We start from the raw sequence: 18,990 nt of genomic DNA, 5'->3' as shown, positions 1-18,990 counted from the left end.
CGCGGAGCGTCCCATTTGTCCAGCTTCGGGGGAAGGCCGGGTCTGATTACTCTGTTGGAACTGCGTGGGGCACCTCCCCCCCCCCTGCGGATTCTGCCCCCCCATGGATTCTGTCCCCTTTTACAATGAACTGAGTGGAGCTGACAGAATTTTCCCTCCTTTGCCCCGGTACTCGTGCAAATACCCCTGTCCTGTCCACGTGTCCCGAGGGGCCCCGCTGCAGGGTCCTCTCCGTGAAGCGTCTCCTCTTCGCCTTCTCTCGTTTTGTTGGGGTTTTTTTTTGTTTTTTACTTTTATTTTTCTTATTTAAATGTTTTCTGGGAAAATTTGTAGGTTTTTTTTGTCAATAAAAAATAAAAAAGAGAAAAGTAAAAAATTAATAAAACTTCTATAGAAAAAAAACCAATGCATTCGGTGAAGAAACTGTAACAGGCCGAGGAGGACCAAGGGGCGGTGCGGGGTCAGAAACCACACGGGTTCACCACGCCACAGGGCAAAAGCCGAGGGAAACGGATCCAGTGCTGGGGGTTGGAGCACCCACTGGGGGGTGATAATTTTTCCCCAATTGCTCCTGTTTCGGCATGGTGTGTAGCGAGTCCAGCACATGCCCCGGGGGTATGTAGAGGGGTCGGGGGTCCCTGGGAAACTTCTAAACCAGTTGCCCCAGCGACTCTATTAACCCTTTAATCGCCCATAATACAGGTTCACCAGATGTGTTACCCAGGTGGTCGTGGAGACCTTGACTTACCATTATTTAATGTAACTCTCAATAAACTCACCTGCATTCAAGCAGGGATATCAACATATATATAAAATCACGACAGTGCAGATTAGGAAGGAGTCAGCTCCGGTCTGTGCCACTGAGAATCTACCCCTTTACCCTGATGTTGGGGCAAACCCTGCCAGTCCTGTATTTAGATAGATATACACCCTGTATAAAGTGGATATGGAGGCAAAAGGTTATCATTGTTGACCTTATTTGCATGCGTCTACCCAGAATCCCTTGTGGTTGTGGCAGCACCATGAGATTTCTGAGGGAAAAACAAGCCTTCTGTCTGGTGTCTGTAGATGAGTGTTTAATAATAATAATAATGCTTCTACTACCCCTTAACCCCTTAGTTCCCCTATAGACGTACCGGGACGTCCAAAAAACGCCCACAAAGAAACCCCTATGGACGTCCCGGTACGTCCAGCCTTTCGTGCAGCGTCAGGGACACATCCCTGCCGCTGCACGGGAGACCAGGCTGTCGTTTGACAGCCTGGACTCCCCCCTGGCAGCAGAAGCCGGCATTGCCGGCTTTCTGCTGCCCGATCTCCCGTAACAGCTTCCGGCATGAAAGCCGGTAAGCTGTTACGGTTGAAAGTGCGCGATCGCGCGATCGCGCAGTTGCAAACGCGCGATCGGGCATTCACTTCCGGGTTACGTCACTGCTGACGTAACCCGGAAGGTCATCGGAGGACAGGATATCCCCTGCGGGGATATCCTGCCCTCCGATGAGGCACAGAGACGCTGCGATCTCTATGCAGGTCTGTGAGGACCTGCATAGAGATCACAGTGTGATCGGTGCAGGGGGATCGCGGGGAGGGGAGTGAGAGACCATCTCTCTCACTCCCCCTCCCGTCCTGAAACGGAAAAGCTGAAAAAAAAAAAAGTTAATGCATTTAAAAAATAATATTAAATAAATCATTAAAATATTAATATAAATAATACAAAAAAAAATTATAATGTGGGCTGTGATGTCACTGTGACATCACTGGCATGTTCAGGAGGTCCCTAGGAGGACCTCCAACCATTACTGGGTAAAAATAATATATAAAAAATAAAAAAAAATATAAAAAAATGAAAATAAAAAAAAAATTAAAAAAAAATATTTAAAAAAAGATAATAAAAAAATTATCAAAAAACCTTACTTCCCATTGCCCTAGCATAACATCTAGCCAGTATAACCCTCCTGCCCCCGTTCACAACCCCCAAACCCGTTAAGCCATAGGCATAAAAATTATACAAAATTGTACACCTAATAGAACGCTCCCTGGTGCTGGGAAAGTCTGGAAAATCTATATAAATTAGGTATTTCTGAAATCAGGACACCTGAATTAATAAACTTGGAGGGGATTTTCCATCACTTTACCTAATTTTGTGAGGATTCAGAGGGAAAATGTAAAAAAAAATTAGTTTAATTTTCTAATCTTCGCTAGTTTTTACTAAATTTCTCATTCTAAATTTCCAGCTAATCATCCAACTATGGTATCAAACGAAAGCTCTATCTCTCCTTGAAAAAACGATATATAGTTTATATGGGTACACTATTCACAGGAAAGGAGAATCATCGCTAAACCGACATACCCCAAAAATGGCAAAATTGCTCTGGGCTTTGAGGTACCAAAAACCCCTGGGATTGAAGGGGTTAAGATAGCGATATATATAGATAGATAATATATATAGACAGATATCGGAGGATGGGGGTTCCTCGGGACTGTGGAGGGCCAGCTGTTTTATGTTTGTTCACCATTAGTAGTATTTGGGGGTAAAGGGATATCTGCCGGTAACGGGGGAGGGGGGTCCTCTTGTTGCCCCCCGCCCTCCAGCACCGGGCCCCGCTTCTTTGTTTTTTGCTGCGAAATAAAAGGTATTTCCGGAATTTCGCGAGGAAGGGGCTCCGCGGTGAGCCAATCACACGCGGCGAAGACATGAGTGACACAATTTACAGCCAATAAATAGCCGTTTGATATGGCGGGACAGGCTGTGATCGCGTAGTTAAGCTCAGCCAATGGCGAGCGCTATACGCGAGAGGCGCTGACTGACAATGGGGCCCTCGCCACAGGGGAGGGTAGACAATCCGGAATGGGGGCGAGGCCTAAGGTTCCCAACTGCCAATAGGGCTCCGTGCCGGTCGCAGGTAAAATGAGTGGCAGACGCGCCTTATCGTGTGACAGACGTCTTGATTCTCCAATCAGCTTTTGGAAGCTTTCACCCGTCCCCGCCTACTGGTATAACGTCACCGCGGCCATTATTGCGCTGGCCAATCACAGCCAGACCAGGCGGGGCATCCCACACGGTATATAAGAGACGTTCGCCGGCTTCGAGAAAGCTTCCGCTCCGAAGAATGTCTGCGAGCTACGATAACCGGTGAGTGCTGCGCCTGAGGCCTGATCGATCCCCTCACCCCAGCTCCTCAACCTTACTTACCAGCCTGATATTGCGTGGCTGATCGGGGTGAACATATTCCCGAGGTTACGTGACTGAGCGGCTCCAGGGCTACTCACTGGCCCGCTCTTTCTCTGTGGGACCTTGGTTAACGGGCGTTCACTCTCCCCGTCCCCCGTATTCTCACACAGACCGCCTCTAGACTCTGCTGTTTCTGTAACCCCGGCGCGGTCCCCGTTTGAGTGTTCTGTTTTCGTCAGATTCCTCGTCCCTTCTTCCTCCTCCTCGTATGCCGATGGCGTGCGGACCCCGGGCGAGGTGATAAGTGACTGATTTTGTCCCGCTGCGCGATTACGCATCTCCCCCGGTGATGGCGGCCTCCGCCCGGAGCACGTGGCCGGGTAATAGGGGAGGACAAGATGGCGGCTGCGCCGGGCACTGTGGCAGAATCTAAGATGGCGGCGGCTTCCGGTCCTGCACGTGGCCTCTAGGCCGCCGGCCTCATAGGGAGGGGCCCCGATTAATTCATCGGCCGCCTAATACTCGAAGGGTTAACATGATCCCACTGTATATAAAGATAACGCGGCTCTTCCCGGGTCTGTGATGCGGCAGCGCGGTGTGACGGCCTTGATGCTGGGTGTAGTCTGTGACCTCGGTATTCGGCGGCGGGTGTTGTCCAGGGCCCGGTTTCCCCGGAGCATTTAGTGGCTGTTCATTTGCCCCCGCGTGTCCTCTGTGCCGGGTTCCCGCCGAGTGGGGTTTATATAACCCGGGTTACTAACTTTTTTTTTTCTTCTTCAGACCCAGAGACAATGGACCTGAAGGCATGGAGCCCGACGGTATCATTGAGGTAACGTATGTTCTGCGTCAGCGGCCGGTATAACCGGTTACGGGCTGTGGATGTTGGGAGTAGCCGGTAATTACAGGGGGGGGGTGATTTAGATTTATGTGTAAGGAATGTAATAGCGTTTAGTAGGCCGGGGCAGTTATTACCCAGGAATCCTGCCTCGGGGGGCTTTAGCGTGACCCCGGCTGACCGGCTTCTCCCCGCAGAGTAACTGGAATGAAGTGGTGGACAGTTTCGATGACATGAACCTGTCCGAGTCTCTTCTCAGAGGAATCTACGCCTATGGTTTCGAGAAACCGTCTGCGATCCAGCAGCGCGCTATCCTACCTTGTATCAAGGGTGAGTAGGCCCCCTGGGGCCGCCGTAATGACCTCTCGCCCCGTCACCGGGATGGTTTCTGACCCCGCTCTGTCTCTCAGGTTACGATGTGATTGCTCAGGCCCAGTCCGGAACTGGGAAAACCGCCACGTTCGCCATTTCAATCCTCCAACAAGTGGAACTGGACATGAAGGCGACCCAGGCCCTGGTCCTGGCTCCGACCCGTGAGTTGGCCCAGCAGGTGAGTCCCGCTTCTAGTGCCAGCATGCGTTTAGTTTGCCCCCTGCTACAATCTGTAGCCCATAGATCGGTAACGTGTATGTTCAGTAAGCCAAGTGCCCCTGTGGACACGTACCCTGCTAGCCCGCCCTCATGTACCCTGCTGCCGTTACCGCCACCCTCATGTACCCCGCTGTCGCTGCGCCGTCTCGTGTGTTGGGCTCTGTGCTGACGTCGCTTGTCTTTCAGATCCAGAAAGTAGTCATGGCTCTGGGCGACTACATGGGCGCCTCCTGCCACGCGTGCATCGGTGGCACCAACGTCCGGGCCGAGGTACAGAAGCTGCAGTCGGAAGCGCCGCACATCATCGTGGGGACCCCCGGCAGAGTGTTCGACATGTTAAACCGGCGCTATCTCTGTGAGTGTCTCCCGTGGCTCGCTGTCATGTGACCCCTCTGACCCGGTACGAGCGCTAAACGCTTCCCTCTCCCTGCAGCTCCCAAGTACATTAAAATGTTTGTCCTGGACGAGGCCGACGAGATGCTGAGCAGAGGTTTCAAGGACCAAATCTACGATATTTTCCAGAAGCTGAGCAGCAACGCCCAGGTGAGAGTCGGCCCGCCGCGGCCCCCGGGTCTGTTTTATGATGATATCCCATGCGTGTCATCTGAAGCCCAGGACACTCTGCATCGTTCCTGCGCAGGCTGCGTCTTGCGGTCGGCGGCAGTGTGGTGCAGAGGATCCTGGGAAATGATCTTCCCAACCTATCTGAAAACTGACCTCTTCTAAATGCATTGCGTCTCTGTGGTCTCCGATTGGCGTGTAAAGCACTTCACGGGGGATTTCACACTCCGGTTACATACGGTCGCTCACGCGAGTCCTCTCTCCTCCAGGTGGTCCTGCTCTCGGCCACCATGCCTGCCGATGTGCTTGAAGTGACAAAGAAGTTCATGCGCGACCCAATCCGTATCCTGGTCAAGAAGGAAGAGCTGACCCTGGAGGGTATTAGGCAGTTCTACGTCAACGTGGAGAGAGAGGTGAGTGTGCACTTCAGTGTTACTCCATTCTCACCTGCCCCCGTCACTGGGCAAGGACTCGCCTGTCGTGGTGCAGATTCTTATATCTGGCGGGGGCAGAATAAATGACCCCATATTCATCCCAGCGCAGCGACTCTGTGACTGTCGACTGGTTCATGCTGTGGGGACAGATCTGCTGTGTCGGGGGGCAGCACGCCGCGCACGCACCAGTGTCGCGTTCTAACGGTCTCTGTTTTCCTCCAGGAGTGGAAGCTGGACACGCTCTGTGATCTGTACGAGACCCTCACTATCACTCAGGCCGTCATCTTCATCAACACTCGCAGGAAGGTGGACTGGCTGACGGAGAAGATGCACGCCCGGGACTTCACCGTGTCGGCCCTGGTGAGTGGAGTTAGACGGCGATGGCCCTCCAGGCGCGGTCTGCCGGAGGACTTTCCCAACTCTCCCCCCGTCACTGGGCAAGGACGCGTCTGACATGATGTAGATTCTTATATCTGGCGGGGGCAGAATAAATCACCCCATATTCATCCCAGCGCAGCCTCGCTGTGACTGCCGGCTGGTTCATGCTGTGGGGACAGCCGAGTACACGCGTGTCTGAGCCGTCTGACCGCCTCTCTCTTCCATCAGCACGGCGACATGGACCAGAAGGAAAGAGACGTGATCATGCGCGAGTTCCGGTCCGGATCCAGCCGTGTTCTGATCACCACTGATCTGCTGGTAGGTGCTGCTGCGGTGTGCCTGGCTGTGGGTATCGCCAGCTTCCAACATGGCTTCTAATGACTCCTCTCTCCGCAGGCCAGAGGCATTGATGTGCAGCAGGTCTCCCTGGTTATCAACTACGACTTGCCAACCAACAGAGAAAACTACATCCACAGGTAGGTGTCCGGGGGGGCCGCTCAGGCCTTATGGGCCAAGGGAACCCTCTCTGCCCAGCCTCCTGTGCTGGCTGCGGGACGAAAGCCCTTGGCAGAGAAAGTGAGTCTGTGCTCCACCGCGGGAAACACTCATTGCTTCCTGCAACTTAAACACGGTCCACACGATGCCTGCCGCTCGATGCTGGTGGGGGGTGGGGTTAGCCTTTATTGGGGAGGAATAATTGTGAAGATGCCAATGAGAAACAAGTGCTCTATGGGGACTGAAATGCAGGGTTCAGGAGCCGTGGTGTATCTGCAGCTCCTGCTAGCATATGGGAAGGCTGAGAGTCCTCGGAGTTGCTGTCTGATCTGCGGCCTTTTTTCACTTCCAGGATTGGCCGAGGCGGCCGTTTCGGTAGGAAAGGAGTCGCCATTAACATGGTGACCGAAGAGGACAAGCGCACTCTTAAAGACATTGAGACTTTCTACAACACCACAATCGAGGAGATGCCAATGAACGTGGCGGACCTCATCTAACCCCCCGGCCGTGGGCAGGGTGAAAAAAAAAACGAAATCTAAAAAAAAGCAAAAGCATAAAATAAAAAAAACCTTTTCTGCCGACTCCCAGTATCCCATGGGGGGCGCCGCGGAAACTGAGTACCCAGCATGGTTTAACGCCCGCTACCGCCCGGGCTGCACCCATTAACCCCTGTATGAACGTTAAATGATTTATATATTTTTTTTTGTTTCAAATAAATGTTATTTTGAGGTTATTGTGGCCGTAAAGAAATAAACTGGTTCTTGTCTTTCCTTCTCTGAAGTGAACACTAATGCCCCGCTCCCCGCCTTTTCCCACCAAATCAGTGGACCAAATGCTACCCCCCTCCCCCGCCCCAACAATCAGGCAGCTCAATTTGAACTTTTTTACAAAAAAATCCCCCTGGTAAAAGAAAAAAAATAGCTAAAGTTGTTAAACGCCATTTTATTTGCATTTCTGTATAGTATTTATTAAATAAAAGTCATTTTGCAACATAGCCTGTCTCTTGTCTTAAGGTGTATTCCCCCCCCGTTGACCCCCTTTATGCTGCCCTCCCCCTCCCTATGGGTATACTGGTTTTGGTGGGAAATGTGGACGATTAACTAAGTGGCGTGTTCTGTTGGGTTTTGCTGGTATGGTGCGTGCTGCCTGTGACTGGACTGGCTCTTTAAAGGGTCCGATGGGGCTATTGGGCAAAATTGGTTGACTTGGCAGGGGGTGGGGCTTATACTCAAACCAGTCATTAAAATGTTAATCTGACGCCAGGTATTTGTTACAATGCTAGAGGGGTGATTCGGTGATCTTTATTACACGCGGGGTGCGTTTCTGCCAACGTGGATTTAGTTGGTGAAGCCGGCAGTAACCGGGAAATGGGCTGCAGCGGACCCCCTGCGTGGGCGCTCCTAGGGTAATGCGGACACTTAGTCACTCCTAGGGTTGGGGCTGAAGACCACTGTCCCCCTTCCAAAGGGCTAGCCTTATATTTTGAGATCTGTTTTCCGACACCCTTTGCTCTCCCGGGCAGAGGTGGCTTCCTGTTGGCCCCCGCTTGCCTGGGCTCTGCGGCGGCCCCCGCTTGCCTGGGCAGTTGGATCTCCTGCTGGTTGGGTTTTCCCGTTTCGGGTGTTCTTTGGTAGGAAGCTGCATCTGCTAGTGGGGCCCCAGCATGAAATCTCCAGCCCCTATCTGCACAGAGAGCCCTGCCTGCGCGTGCTGAAGACCGGAACGCTGTGGTATTTTTTGGGTTTAATTGCGTTGCTCGCCCAGAAGATGCTGATCGTTCACAGATCAGCGGCTGCTCTCCTCCCCAGGCGCAGCCGCAACATTTAAGGGTTAAGTTTCTTGTGTAGCTTTAAACACGTAAGGCTTCTGCTGGGGAAGCCTGCCCGTAACCACTACACCTCAGGAAAGCCTCGTAAATGGCCGCCTGTGTGTGCAGGACACAGAGCTCTATGTATGACAATCATTTCCAATATAGTGGTGGGGCGAAAACATACAGGTTAATAACGCCTTTGTTGGTGGGGTCCCGAGGGCTATTAGACTACCTCTTAAGTTTCAATGTGGTCTATTCACTAAAGCAAGGGTTGGTGGGAGAGTTGTGTTTCAGCTCATTGGCTTCACTATTCATTATGAAGCTTCTGCTGCCCTGTATAATGTATACATCAAACTCCTCACGCATTGCGTTAAACTGTGTGGGGGCAGCTCAGCTCTTCTTGCTGGAGAAATTTGCTATGTGTGGCCCTTCACAATGTGTAGTGAAGTGAGGGAGTTGAAACTAAAACTCTCCTACCAAGTGTCCCTTCGGTGAAGGTCAGGCGAGTCATCTCTATGGTCCCGTGATACAGGACAGCCGGCCCGGCCTACCAATTTTACCGCCCTTCATCCCTGTCCTGGGTGTGATTGTTTGCAACGTCCAAAGGCCAAAGTAGACTGCTGGCCCTCTACATGCTGGCAAAGAGACCCGGCGGTTCCTTGGTCACAGGGCATCCAGTTCTGGGGACCTCAGAATATTTTTTTTTGGAGCTCTATCCTTGACAAATCTTGAACCTGGTGGTCAGACATTCCCTTTCACAACTTCTGCCAATCATCTGAATAGTGGTGTCAACAGATGCCAGACTTTAGGTCCTCTTTCTTGCGCTTCACCATTTCCAAGGAGTGCGGGTAGAATGGAGGAAGATCTCAACGTCACCGTCCCAGCAATGGACTATCGGAAGGAGGCCTTTTTTTGTCAACACCACATATCCCAGATGGGTGACCCATTCATCCAAGGGCCTTCCTGCAGATCCCCAGGGGCATTCTGGAGCCACACATGCTGAGTTTCAAACCTCTGGTCTGGAAATGGTGGACATTCGTTGATTTCCATCGGTTGATCATTCTGCCCAGTTCCAGGAGGGCAGAGGTCTTGCTTGCTTCTCTCGCTAGGATCTCATTGACTTGCTCTTCGGTACCTCTGATCAACCATGTTTATTCTTGGAGGTCGTCCCGGATGCCTCCCATTAACCTGTAAGTCATTTTTCACTCTTGCCATGGGGTAATAGTGGGCAGCTAGAGTATCTTCTTCATCGAGGAGCATTTTACTTCCTTTGTTTTGGTGTGAAGGTCTCATGGGTTATAACCATCTGGACCCAAAGCAATGAGCAGCTGAGGGAAATTCACAAGGCTCCATCTTTCATGAACTATGCAGACCTGGACATGATTTCTTCTCCTTGTTCTCGTACATGGCTCGTGTACAGCTCTATGGCTCAAGCCGTGTCCCAGGGACTCCACTTCCAAGCCCAGACTTCCTAGGGCTTCCCTATGCGGAGAGAATCCATATGGATCTGATCTTAAGCTCATCATCACCAAAGTAATGGGTGGAAAGATCTCCTTCCGTCTCTCAGGAGAGTCATCAAGAGGAGGGCATCTTTCAGATCAGCAATGGTGTTCAGAAACATGGTTAGGGCATTAACCTGTTTATGTTTACCTTTCTGCCCAGTTTTTAGGGGGACCAGGAGAAAGCTTGGCAACCCGTTCCTCTACAAGCCCATTCTACGCAGGCCATGGGGATATCCTGGATACAGCGGACTTCTCTGAATAGCATTGCTGATTTCCCCGACTCTCTCTTCCAGTCTTTCCTTTCCACCCAACTGCACCTGCAGCTTCTCCTGTAGTTGCTGGATGTTACGGGGGTTCTTCTGTGGTCCTAATGCACTCTGCAAGGCGTCCGATCTGCCGCACTATGGTGTCCTGCCACCACAACCAGGATACGTTTTTTATTACTCAAAACTTAGCTCAGTCTACCAGCGGTGATTAAGAGGACCTCAGAACGGGCGGCTTGGCCATGGCCAACTCTGGGCAGACAAGCTAAGAAGAAGCCATGCTTCGAGGTCCCATGGGAGACGCGTCTGAGAGTGACCCTCTCCGCTCCACTGACCCTTCCCCTTCCACTCTCTATTCTTTTGAGTCCTATTTACTTTGGTATCTTTGACTCTCTGGCCTGTCCCATCCATTCCCAGCGCGGTGAAACCCCTTAGACCTCATGGCACATCACGTATGAGGAAACGCTTTGTTTTTCCATAAAAAAAAACATAATCATCAAAAACGGGAGGATGGGTCAAAACACAAGAATGGATTTCAGCGTAATGTCCCTGTGTCAGCAATATATCTTCCCCTCCCTCGCTGACTGTCTCTTCCTATCTGACTTCCCTTCATGAAAAAAAAGGGGAACTCGCAGAGAGATCACAAGCGAGAAGGTTCAGGGTGAAGAAGACGGTGAAGTCTCAGCCTGTTCAGCGCTAAGGTGGCCGAAGTCTTGCGATGGAATCTCCGTGGACCGCGCTCTTCCTACTCCTCTGTATCTCAGGTGAGACCGTTCTCACACCTGCCCCTTGATGCCCACCCACTCTTTATCTTCCCCCAGTCTCCTGAACTCTCCGGCCTGTTACTAAACATTTCTGCCCCTTCATCTCCTTCTCGAACTCCCTAAAACTGCCCTGTGACATAAATAATCATCCACCCCATCTGTACGTCCCGGACCATGCCCAGACTGCCCTCTGACCCGGGTTTCAGTAACTGCCTCTGACTCCAGGTGTCTTGGTGGAACTGTCTCTGTGACCTGGGTCTTCTTGTAACTCTCCCTCTGATCTTGGTGTAGCTGCCTCAATTACCCGTCTTCTTGGTGTAGCTGCTTCTATTACCCCTTCTTCTTGGTGTAGCTGCCTCTGTTACCCCGTCTTCTTGGTGTAACTGCCTCTATTACCCCGTCTTCTTGGTGTAACTGCCTCTATTACCCCGTCTTCATGGTGTAACTGCCTCTATTACCCCGTCTTCTTGGTGTAACTGCCTCTATTACCCCGTCTTCTTGGTGTAACTGCCTCTATTACCCCGTCTTCTTGGTGTAACTGCCTCTATTACCCCGTCTTCTTGGTGTAACTGCCTCTATTACCCCGTCTTCTTGGTGTAACTGCCTCTATTACCCCGTCTTCTTGGTGTAACTGCCTCTATTACCCCGTCTCTCACTCGCTTGCTGGTATTTCTGTTTCAGTTTGTAATGGGGAAGAAACCTCTCTTCGTCACAATGTGCAAAGCACCGACAGCACACATTGTCCCATGTGCCCACGTACCACACGTACTACTACACATCATACAACTAAACACACAACTACACAACACATAACTACACACCCCACCACTGCACACACTAACCATACAACTACACAACCCACCACTGCACACACTAATCATACAACTACACACCCCACCACTGCACACACTAACCACACTACACACCCCACCACTGCACACACTAATCATACAACTACACAACCCACCACTGCACACACTAACCACACTACACACCCCACCACTGCACACACTAATCATACAACTACACACCCCACCACTGCACACACTAATCATACAACCATACACCCCACCACTGCACACACTAATCACACTACACACCCCACCACTGCACACACTAATTATACAACTACACACCCCACCACTGCACACACTAATCATACAACCATACACCCCACCACTGCACACACTAATCACACTACACACCCCACCACTGCACACACTAATTATACAACTACACACCCCACCACTGCACACACTAATCACACAACCACACACCCCACCTCCATGCCACCCCCTGTGGATTTCTTCATTAATGGCAGTTCGGGGGTCTGTCTGAGGATCACCGCCTCTCTGGAGATAATGTTCAACTTCACAGAGAAGGAAGAGGTGAGTGCCCCGACCCCTAGCCAGTTACCCCAAAACTTACCGGACCGACACCCAATGTGTTTACTTCCTTTGGGTTGGGACCATCTCAGCATTCTGGCCCTGCATAATGTATAGATAAATCAGCGAGCTAGCCCTGTATAAGGTATAGATAAATCAGTGACCGGCCCCCTGTATAATGTATAGATAAATCAGTGACCGGCCCCCTGTATAATGTATAGATAAATCAGCGAGCTAGCCCTGTATAAGGTATAGATGAATCAGTGACCGGCCCCCTGTATAATGTATAGATAAATCAGTGATCCGGCCAGAGCGTATCAGGGTCATGTGACCCCGCGGTGAAACAGAGGCCGCACAGTGTGCAAGCAGCAGGAGATGCGGGATGTGTGTATATGTTGTATATATGTATGTGAGCATGGATGTGTAAGTGTGTGTGCATGGATGTGTAGGTGTGTGAGCATGGATGTGTAAGTGTGTGAGCATGGATGTGTAATTGTGTGTCAGCATGGATGTGTAGGGGTGTGGGTGTATGGATGTGTAGGTGTGTGTCAGCATGGATGTGTAGGGGTGTGTGTGTATGGATGTGTAGGTGTGTGTGTATGGATGTGTGTGTGTGTGTGTATGGATGTGTGTGTGTGTGTATATGGATGTGTAGGTGTGTGTGTATGGATGTGTAGGTGTGTGTGTGTATGGATGTGTAGGTGTGTGTGTGTATGGATGTGTAGGTGTGTGTGTGTGTAGGTGTGTGTGTATGGATGTTTAGGTGTGTGTGTATGGATGTGTAGGTGTGTGTGTGTATGGATGTGTAGGTGTGTGTGTGTATGGATGTGTAGGTGTGTGTGTGAGCATGGATGTGTAGGTGCGTGTGTATGGATGTGTAGGTGTGTGTGAGCATGGATGTGTAGGTGTGTGTGAGCATGGATGTGTGTGTGTGTGTGTGTATGGATGTGTAGGTGTGTGTGTGTATGGATGTGTAGGTGTGTGTGTGTATGGATGTGTAGGTGTGTGTGTATGGATGTGTAGGTGTGTGTGTATGGATGTGTAGGTGTGTGTGTGTGTATGGATGTGTAGGTGTGTGTGTATGGATGTGTTGGTGTGTGTGTGAGCATGGATGTGTACATTACATTTATTTATAAAGCGCTGGCAGATTCCGCAGCGCTGTTACAGTCAGTAGAACAATTTCACATACAAACCCACATACAGTAACCGGTACAAAAGGAGAGGAGGGCCCGGCTCCCGGGAGCTTACAATCTAGTCGGTGGTTGAGGGGGGAGGGGAGACAATAGGAGAGGACGGCTTGGATGGGGATGCGGTGATTTGGTTCCGATGGTGTTGTAGCCGCTTTCTGCAGTGGTACCCGGTATGCCGTTTCCCTCCCGTGTAACTCTTTCATGGCCACTTATAAGGAGGCCACGTGGGGAGAGGCCACAGCAGCTACGTTTCCAAGCGAGGCCTAGGAATTTATACGGCTTCCTCACAAGTGGTCAGATAAGGTGACTGCATCCAGGAGGCAGATGTTTCACACCTTGGCTAACAAATGCAACTAAGCTAGACTAGAGGGCACCAAATTTAACCCTTTGATAGCAGCATGTCTGGATAGTCCAGTGTAACTCTTACATAGCCACTTATGATGGGGCCACTTGGGGTGTAGGTGTGTGTGTGTGTATGGATGTGTAAGTGTGTGTGCATGGATGTGTAGGTGTGTGAGCATGGATGTGTAAGTGTGTGAGCATGGATGTGTAAGTGTGTGTGCATGGATGTGTAGGTGTGTGTGAGCATGGATGTGTAGGTGTGTATGAGCATGGATGTGTAAGTGTGTGTGTCTGAGCGCATATGTGTAAGTGGGTGAGATGGAGTGTGTGTTAGAATGAATGTGTACGTGTGTGTTAGTAAGTGTGTGTATCTTGTTTAAGTGTGTTTACATATGTGGGCCAGAGCGTATGTTCAAAGAGGGGGGGGCAAGAGGCAAAGAAGGCACGGACCAGTTGTGAAGTTGGGGGGCCCCAGGAAAATTTTCATACCAGGGCCCTGTGGTTTCTAGTTCCTGTATGCAATATGCTCATTAACCCATCGCGTTAACGCGTCTCTCTTCCGCTTGCTCCAGATCCGCGTCCCGCCTCCCCCAGTCACTAAGGTGTCAGGAAACTGCTCCGCGGACAGAGCGGAAATGATCCTGCGCTTTACCGGAGCCAGCCTCAGCCTCCTCTTCAGAAAGGTAAGGGGGTCTGACGCCACAGGGGGCTCAGCACAGCGGGGGAGGCAGCATGGTCTGGGGGGGTATGGGCCGGGGCACACGGGGTTCAGTGATACCCATTTGGTGGTTTAAGGAGGAGTTGGTAATCCCCAGGGGGTGGGGCTTGTTCCTGAAGGGGGTGGAACTGTCCTGTTATTACTATAGGGGCGGGGTCTGGTGACGCTGTCTCATTTTTCCGTTCGCAGGACGCGGCCAATAATGTTTTCTTCCTGGAACAAGTCAATATAACCGTGCGAGGACCAGGTAACACGTGCACAAGAGCCGCGCACTATACTGGCCGGGTGCCTCTACAATGATACAATGTGCCGGGCTGTGCACCAGCCATAGAGGTGGTATCAGTAATGCAAGCCGCCATGTTTTTGTTTTTTTGCAGGCTCTGTTACAACCGGTAGCACTACTCTAAAAGCCATGGTGACACCTTTGGGACGGTCGTTCTCCTGCCCCCATGTGACGGTGGATGTGATCAGCTCTATACTGTCGCTGGAGGCCACCAACCTCCGAGCCCAAGCCTTCGAGCTGCAGGATGGTAATTACGGGACCGGTAAGTTATAGGCATGGCCCGTATCGCAGTGGAGTATTTGCTTTTAGCGTTACTGTAGGCCCAGGATGGCATCGTCCGCTCCGCACCATCCTCCTTACCGCTGAGCCCCGGGATATGATGTCATATCCCTGAGCTCCACCTTTTAAGGACTCACAGCGCCAGGTGGAAGATGGTTGGCTCCTTGCGATGCAGCAGAGGGGCTACTGCCCCCAGGACTAGGACCCTAGACATCTTACCAATAATAACCATATTTAACAGCATAAGATATACTGAGTGCTCTGGAGATCACGGCTGCGGTTACTGACTGCATCATAATGATGTCATAGCAGTATGTTGGTATTCCCCGGGGTATATACCCCCAGGGGCTGCAGCGCCAGCGAGGAAATGTGCGGCAGGATTTTCCCGTCGGCTGGCATCACCAAGGTTGAGTGCAGTTTGTGCTCTGAGTTGGAGACTTCCACTTTGAGACGTCTCACGCGAGAGCCGACTAAACAGGCAAGCGAACCACATGAGCTCTGCAACGTGTGACATGATCCCGGTAACCGGGGGCTCAGCTGTCAGCTGCTGACAACAAAGCAGAATTCCAGCCGTCAGCAACACATCGAGTGACTGACGGTAAAGCTTCATGTCATCAAAACGCTTGCGATGATCTCATTCATCAAAGTAACAACGGTGGAACATTCTAAGCTTTCAATGGTTGATTTGGGGTAGAACTTAAACCACAAATTAATTTTCCAACCGCCAGGGGCAGAGATTCCATTCAGGGGACTAGGCATTTGCCTAGAAGCCATCTTTCATGGAGGCGCTACAGCAGCTAAATAGGGGGGGGGTGTATAATTGTGGCCCTGCCCACTCCTATCCTTATCTACCTACAAAAACTTTGCAGACGACCATGGTCCTTGGCATGCCCAGGGGCTTCAGGAAGAGGCAGACCTAGTCACACACGGTGTCTGGGTTAGCCGGTGGGGGGAGGAGGGAAGCCGGTTGCGGGCAGCCAACCACTGCTCCCCTGCCAGGAGAAAGAAGAAACTGATCCAGGGAAGCAGATCTTCACCCAGAGACTCCGGGTCAAACCCGCATGGGCCTAGGAGCCTCTGAAGTGTAAACCTGCCCGATTATGTGCCCGTTTCCGCATCTCTCTGTCCACGTACCTGGGTTTATACTAATAACTGCCCCGTGTTTGTTAAACCTCCTCTTCTGTTTCCACAGCGATGGACTGCGCCAACCACACTCACAGCATGACCGTTCCAATCGTAGTCGGCGTCGTCCTGGTGGTTCTAATCTTGGTGGTGGTTCTCGCTTACATATTCGGACGGCGCCGCAGTCACGGCGGATATCAGCCATTATGAGGACGCCGCGGAGCAAGGCGCCACTCCCAAAGGGGAAGCGCATGTATTACCGGACGGTCACAAGGACTCTGTCACGCGTGACGTACACCCTGCGTGTCTCCTTTATCATGCTGCACCGTGCGCAGGCACCGCTGTTGCTCACATTCAGTCCTCTCACTTCCTCTTTGTGGGAACTCGAGGATATGTCGAAAAAACAGATTTCACAACAGAGTCAGTCTCTGCGCCACGTGGGTGCAGCTCACAGGGCCTGGTCATGTGCTTTATGTGCTCCATACTGACACTGTGCACTCATCTCTCTGAGATCCTCTCTACTGCCTTAAAGAGGGTTTCAGGGACACTAAAAAGGCACATTAAATATACACCCGCGTAAAAAATATACAGTTTTTAAAAAACCCAACTTCTTATAAAAAAAATTCTGATTACAGAGTCACCCCGTAACTCTTTTTTTTTTTTTTACGGCTCCTTCAACTTTAAGTTAACCCCCTCTTTATGAAGGGTATTTGGTACCTGGAAACCTAGACCTTTTTACATTTTTACTATGTTTGGCCCTTTTTTTTTTCGTGTATTCACACAAATTTTGCTCCAAGGCTTTCTTTTGATTTCGCTTTTAGATGTATAGATGAATAATGGAAATATTTGAACAAAAAACATGTTTTATATGATTTTCCTATGATAATTCTGATTAAACTTTACCAAAATATATTAATTTAAGCGTCTTGATTTTGGAAATACCATATATATATAAATCTATATATACATAACGTCCATATATTTCTGGCAATTATAGAGCATACTGTATATTAGAAGGTATGCTGTTTCACACTTAGTATACTGTCATGGTGACAAAAAAAACATGAATGACCTCCCCAAAACATTTATTTCTGGGAAGCAACCCGGGGCGTTTCATGAGGAGCACTGAGACATTTGTCACGCAGCCACGGGGTCCCCAATCTCTGCCAAACTTAGCCACAATATACATTTTTGTGGGTTTTTATTGTTGGCGCAGGTTACGTGTAAGCGCGGAGATATCCACCAAAACGTATTCAGCTGCCCCTCCAGATTACGGAAATACCCCACATGTACACATTTTGGAAGCTACAGGACGCACAGCGCGCATGAATGCACAGCCACCTTGACATCACATTAGAGCCACTGGGCCCATCTAATATGCCCATTTTCTGTCAAAGAGCTCACATTTTACTTGGCCCTATGCCTTACATTTAGGGTAGCCATATCCCTATCCCATGGAGGATTACATTCCTTCATCAGCTGGATGGTTGCTCCATGCATTCACTACCCCCTCAATAAAAAAAATGCTTACATCTAAGCCTCTGCACTCTCTAAGGCCTTTTATCTTGGGAGTTTAATATTTACTTTCATATTTTTCACATAACAGCATTTTGATTGGCCAAACCAATCTTCCTGCATCAATCCTTTCCTCCACTAGGGTGCGCTCATGCACTACTTTTCATGCCATATATTTGTATCACGCCGGTCACTCAGAAGATGGAGGAGACGGAGGAAACCGCTGCAGGGTCCTTTAATCCACTTGTCACACACGCACTACTCCATCTTTACATTTACTTCTTTCACTCTCCCCCATCCACTGTCTGGATTCCATCTTTTTGTCGCCTTCAGATAATTAAGCGACCATGATTGCTTTTCATTATTTTGGCTTCCCGCGATTCCATCTGTATAATCTTTAGAATGAACGCTTTGTTATACGTTCTGTCTTACGGCCGATGGATCCCAAAGAAATAAATGTTCAAAAAGTAGAGGGGGTCATGCAGCAAAACGCAGAAGAAAGGGATGGAGCCGAAAGGCCTCAAAAGCGCGCCATATGCAAAGGAAACGAGCTGAAATGTGAGCAAGGCCGTGTATACGTCACTGCAAAGGAAAGCTGAAGCAGCAGAGCTGAAAGAAGATGCAGGAGCCAACGAAAAGATACAGGCGCACTTTCGTGTCTACTCATCCTCGTGCTACCAGAAGCCAGAATTTCGCGTTGCGAGTTGGGCTAAAACATGCGGCGGATGCGTCCGAACATAGAAACTCCAATTCAAGTTCGGAAAGCATTCGCCAAAGCAGCTCGGATCCGTTTGGCCATCATCTCTGCATCCTTGTCTTCCTCCTCCTCGGACTCGCTGGGTTGTTCATATTCCTCCTCGATAGCCTCCTCGTACCAGTGCTCTTCAAACGGGTCCCTGCGGGTCTCGCAGATGTTGTGCAGAGTGCAACAGGCCGCTATTAGAGTTGGCAAAAAGGAGAGGTCAGTATCGCCGCATTTTACCAGGCAGCGCCAGCGACTTTTGAGACGACCAAATGCAGCTTGTGCCACACCAAGGGCAGAAGAAAACTCTTTGTTCTTCTGTAAATACCTAGGGCATTTCTCCTCTCCGAACGGGGTAATCAACCATGGGAGAAGTGGATGAGACCTAGATCCCAGCAAATGGATGGGTACCTCCACTCCATTTACAATTCGGGTAGTCTTAGGGAAGAGAGTCCCCTCTCTTGCCCACTCATAGAGCTCTGATGTCAACAAGACCTGAGAGTCCGAAAATCCGCCAGGACAGCCTATGTTCAAGTCCCAGAAACAGAGATCGGAATTCACCACAGCTTGCAGGACCACCGAATGCCATCCTTTAGTGTTGAAGTAGAGTCT

General features: G+C 50.4%; 2 protein-coding genes and 1 non-coding gene across 3 annotated transcripts; all 3 read left to right on the top strand.

Moving 5' to 3' along the window:
• Nucleotides 1-3,074: 3,074 nt before the first annotated feature.
• EIF4A1 (eukaryotic translation initiation factor 4A1) lies at nt 3,075-7,457 on the top strand. The gene is made up of 11 exons (XM_053463176.1): nt 3,075-3,130; nt 3,950-3,998; nt 4,202-4,334; nt 4,415-4,554; nt 4,782-4,950; nt 5,029-5,138; nt 5,426-5,569; nt 5,813-5,950; nt 6,197-6,286; nt 6,365-6,444; nt 6,816-7,457. The coding sequence occupies exons 1-11, from the start codon at nt 3,108-3,110 to the stop codon at nt 6,958-6,960; spliced, it is 1,221 nt and encodes a 406-aa protein (XP_053319151.1). The 5' UTR covers nt 3,075-3,107; the 3' UTR covers nt 6,961-7,457.
• Nucleotides 5,171-5,308, top strand: LOC128492991 (small nucleolar RNA SNORD10). The gene has a single exon (XR_008354195.1). It is a non-coding gene; the product is annotated as a small nucleolar RNA SNORD10 (small nucleolar RNA).
• Nucleotides 7,458-10,707: 3,250 nt separating the features above from the next.
• On the top strand, nt 10,708-16,394 carry LOC128491015 (macrosialin-like). The gene is made up of 6 exons (XM_053463175.1): nt 10,708-10,802; nt 11,484-12,190; nt 14,292-14,402; nt 14,627-14,684; nt 14,815-14,982; nt 16,192-16,394. The coding sequence occupies exons 1-6, from the start codon at nt 10,757-10,759 to the stop codon at nt 16,329-16,331; spliced, it is 1,230 nt and encodes a 409-aa protein (XP_053319150.1). The 5' UTR covers nt 10,708-10,756; the 3' UTR covers nt 16,332-16,394.
• The last annotated feature ends 2,596 nt before the right edge of the window (nt 16,395-18,990 follow it).

Source organism: Spea bombifrons, chromosome 4 (genome assembly GCF_027358695.1).
Source record: "Spea bombifrons isolate aSpeBom1 chromosome 4, aSpeBom1.2.pri, whole genome shotgun sequence".
Taxonomy (NCBI): Eukaryota; Metazoa; Chordata; class Amphibia; order Anura; family Pelobatidae; genus Spea; species Spea bombifrons.
This window is presented reverse-complemented; position numbering and strand designations above follow the sequence as displayed.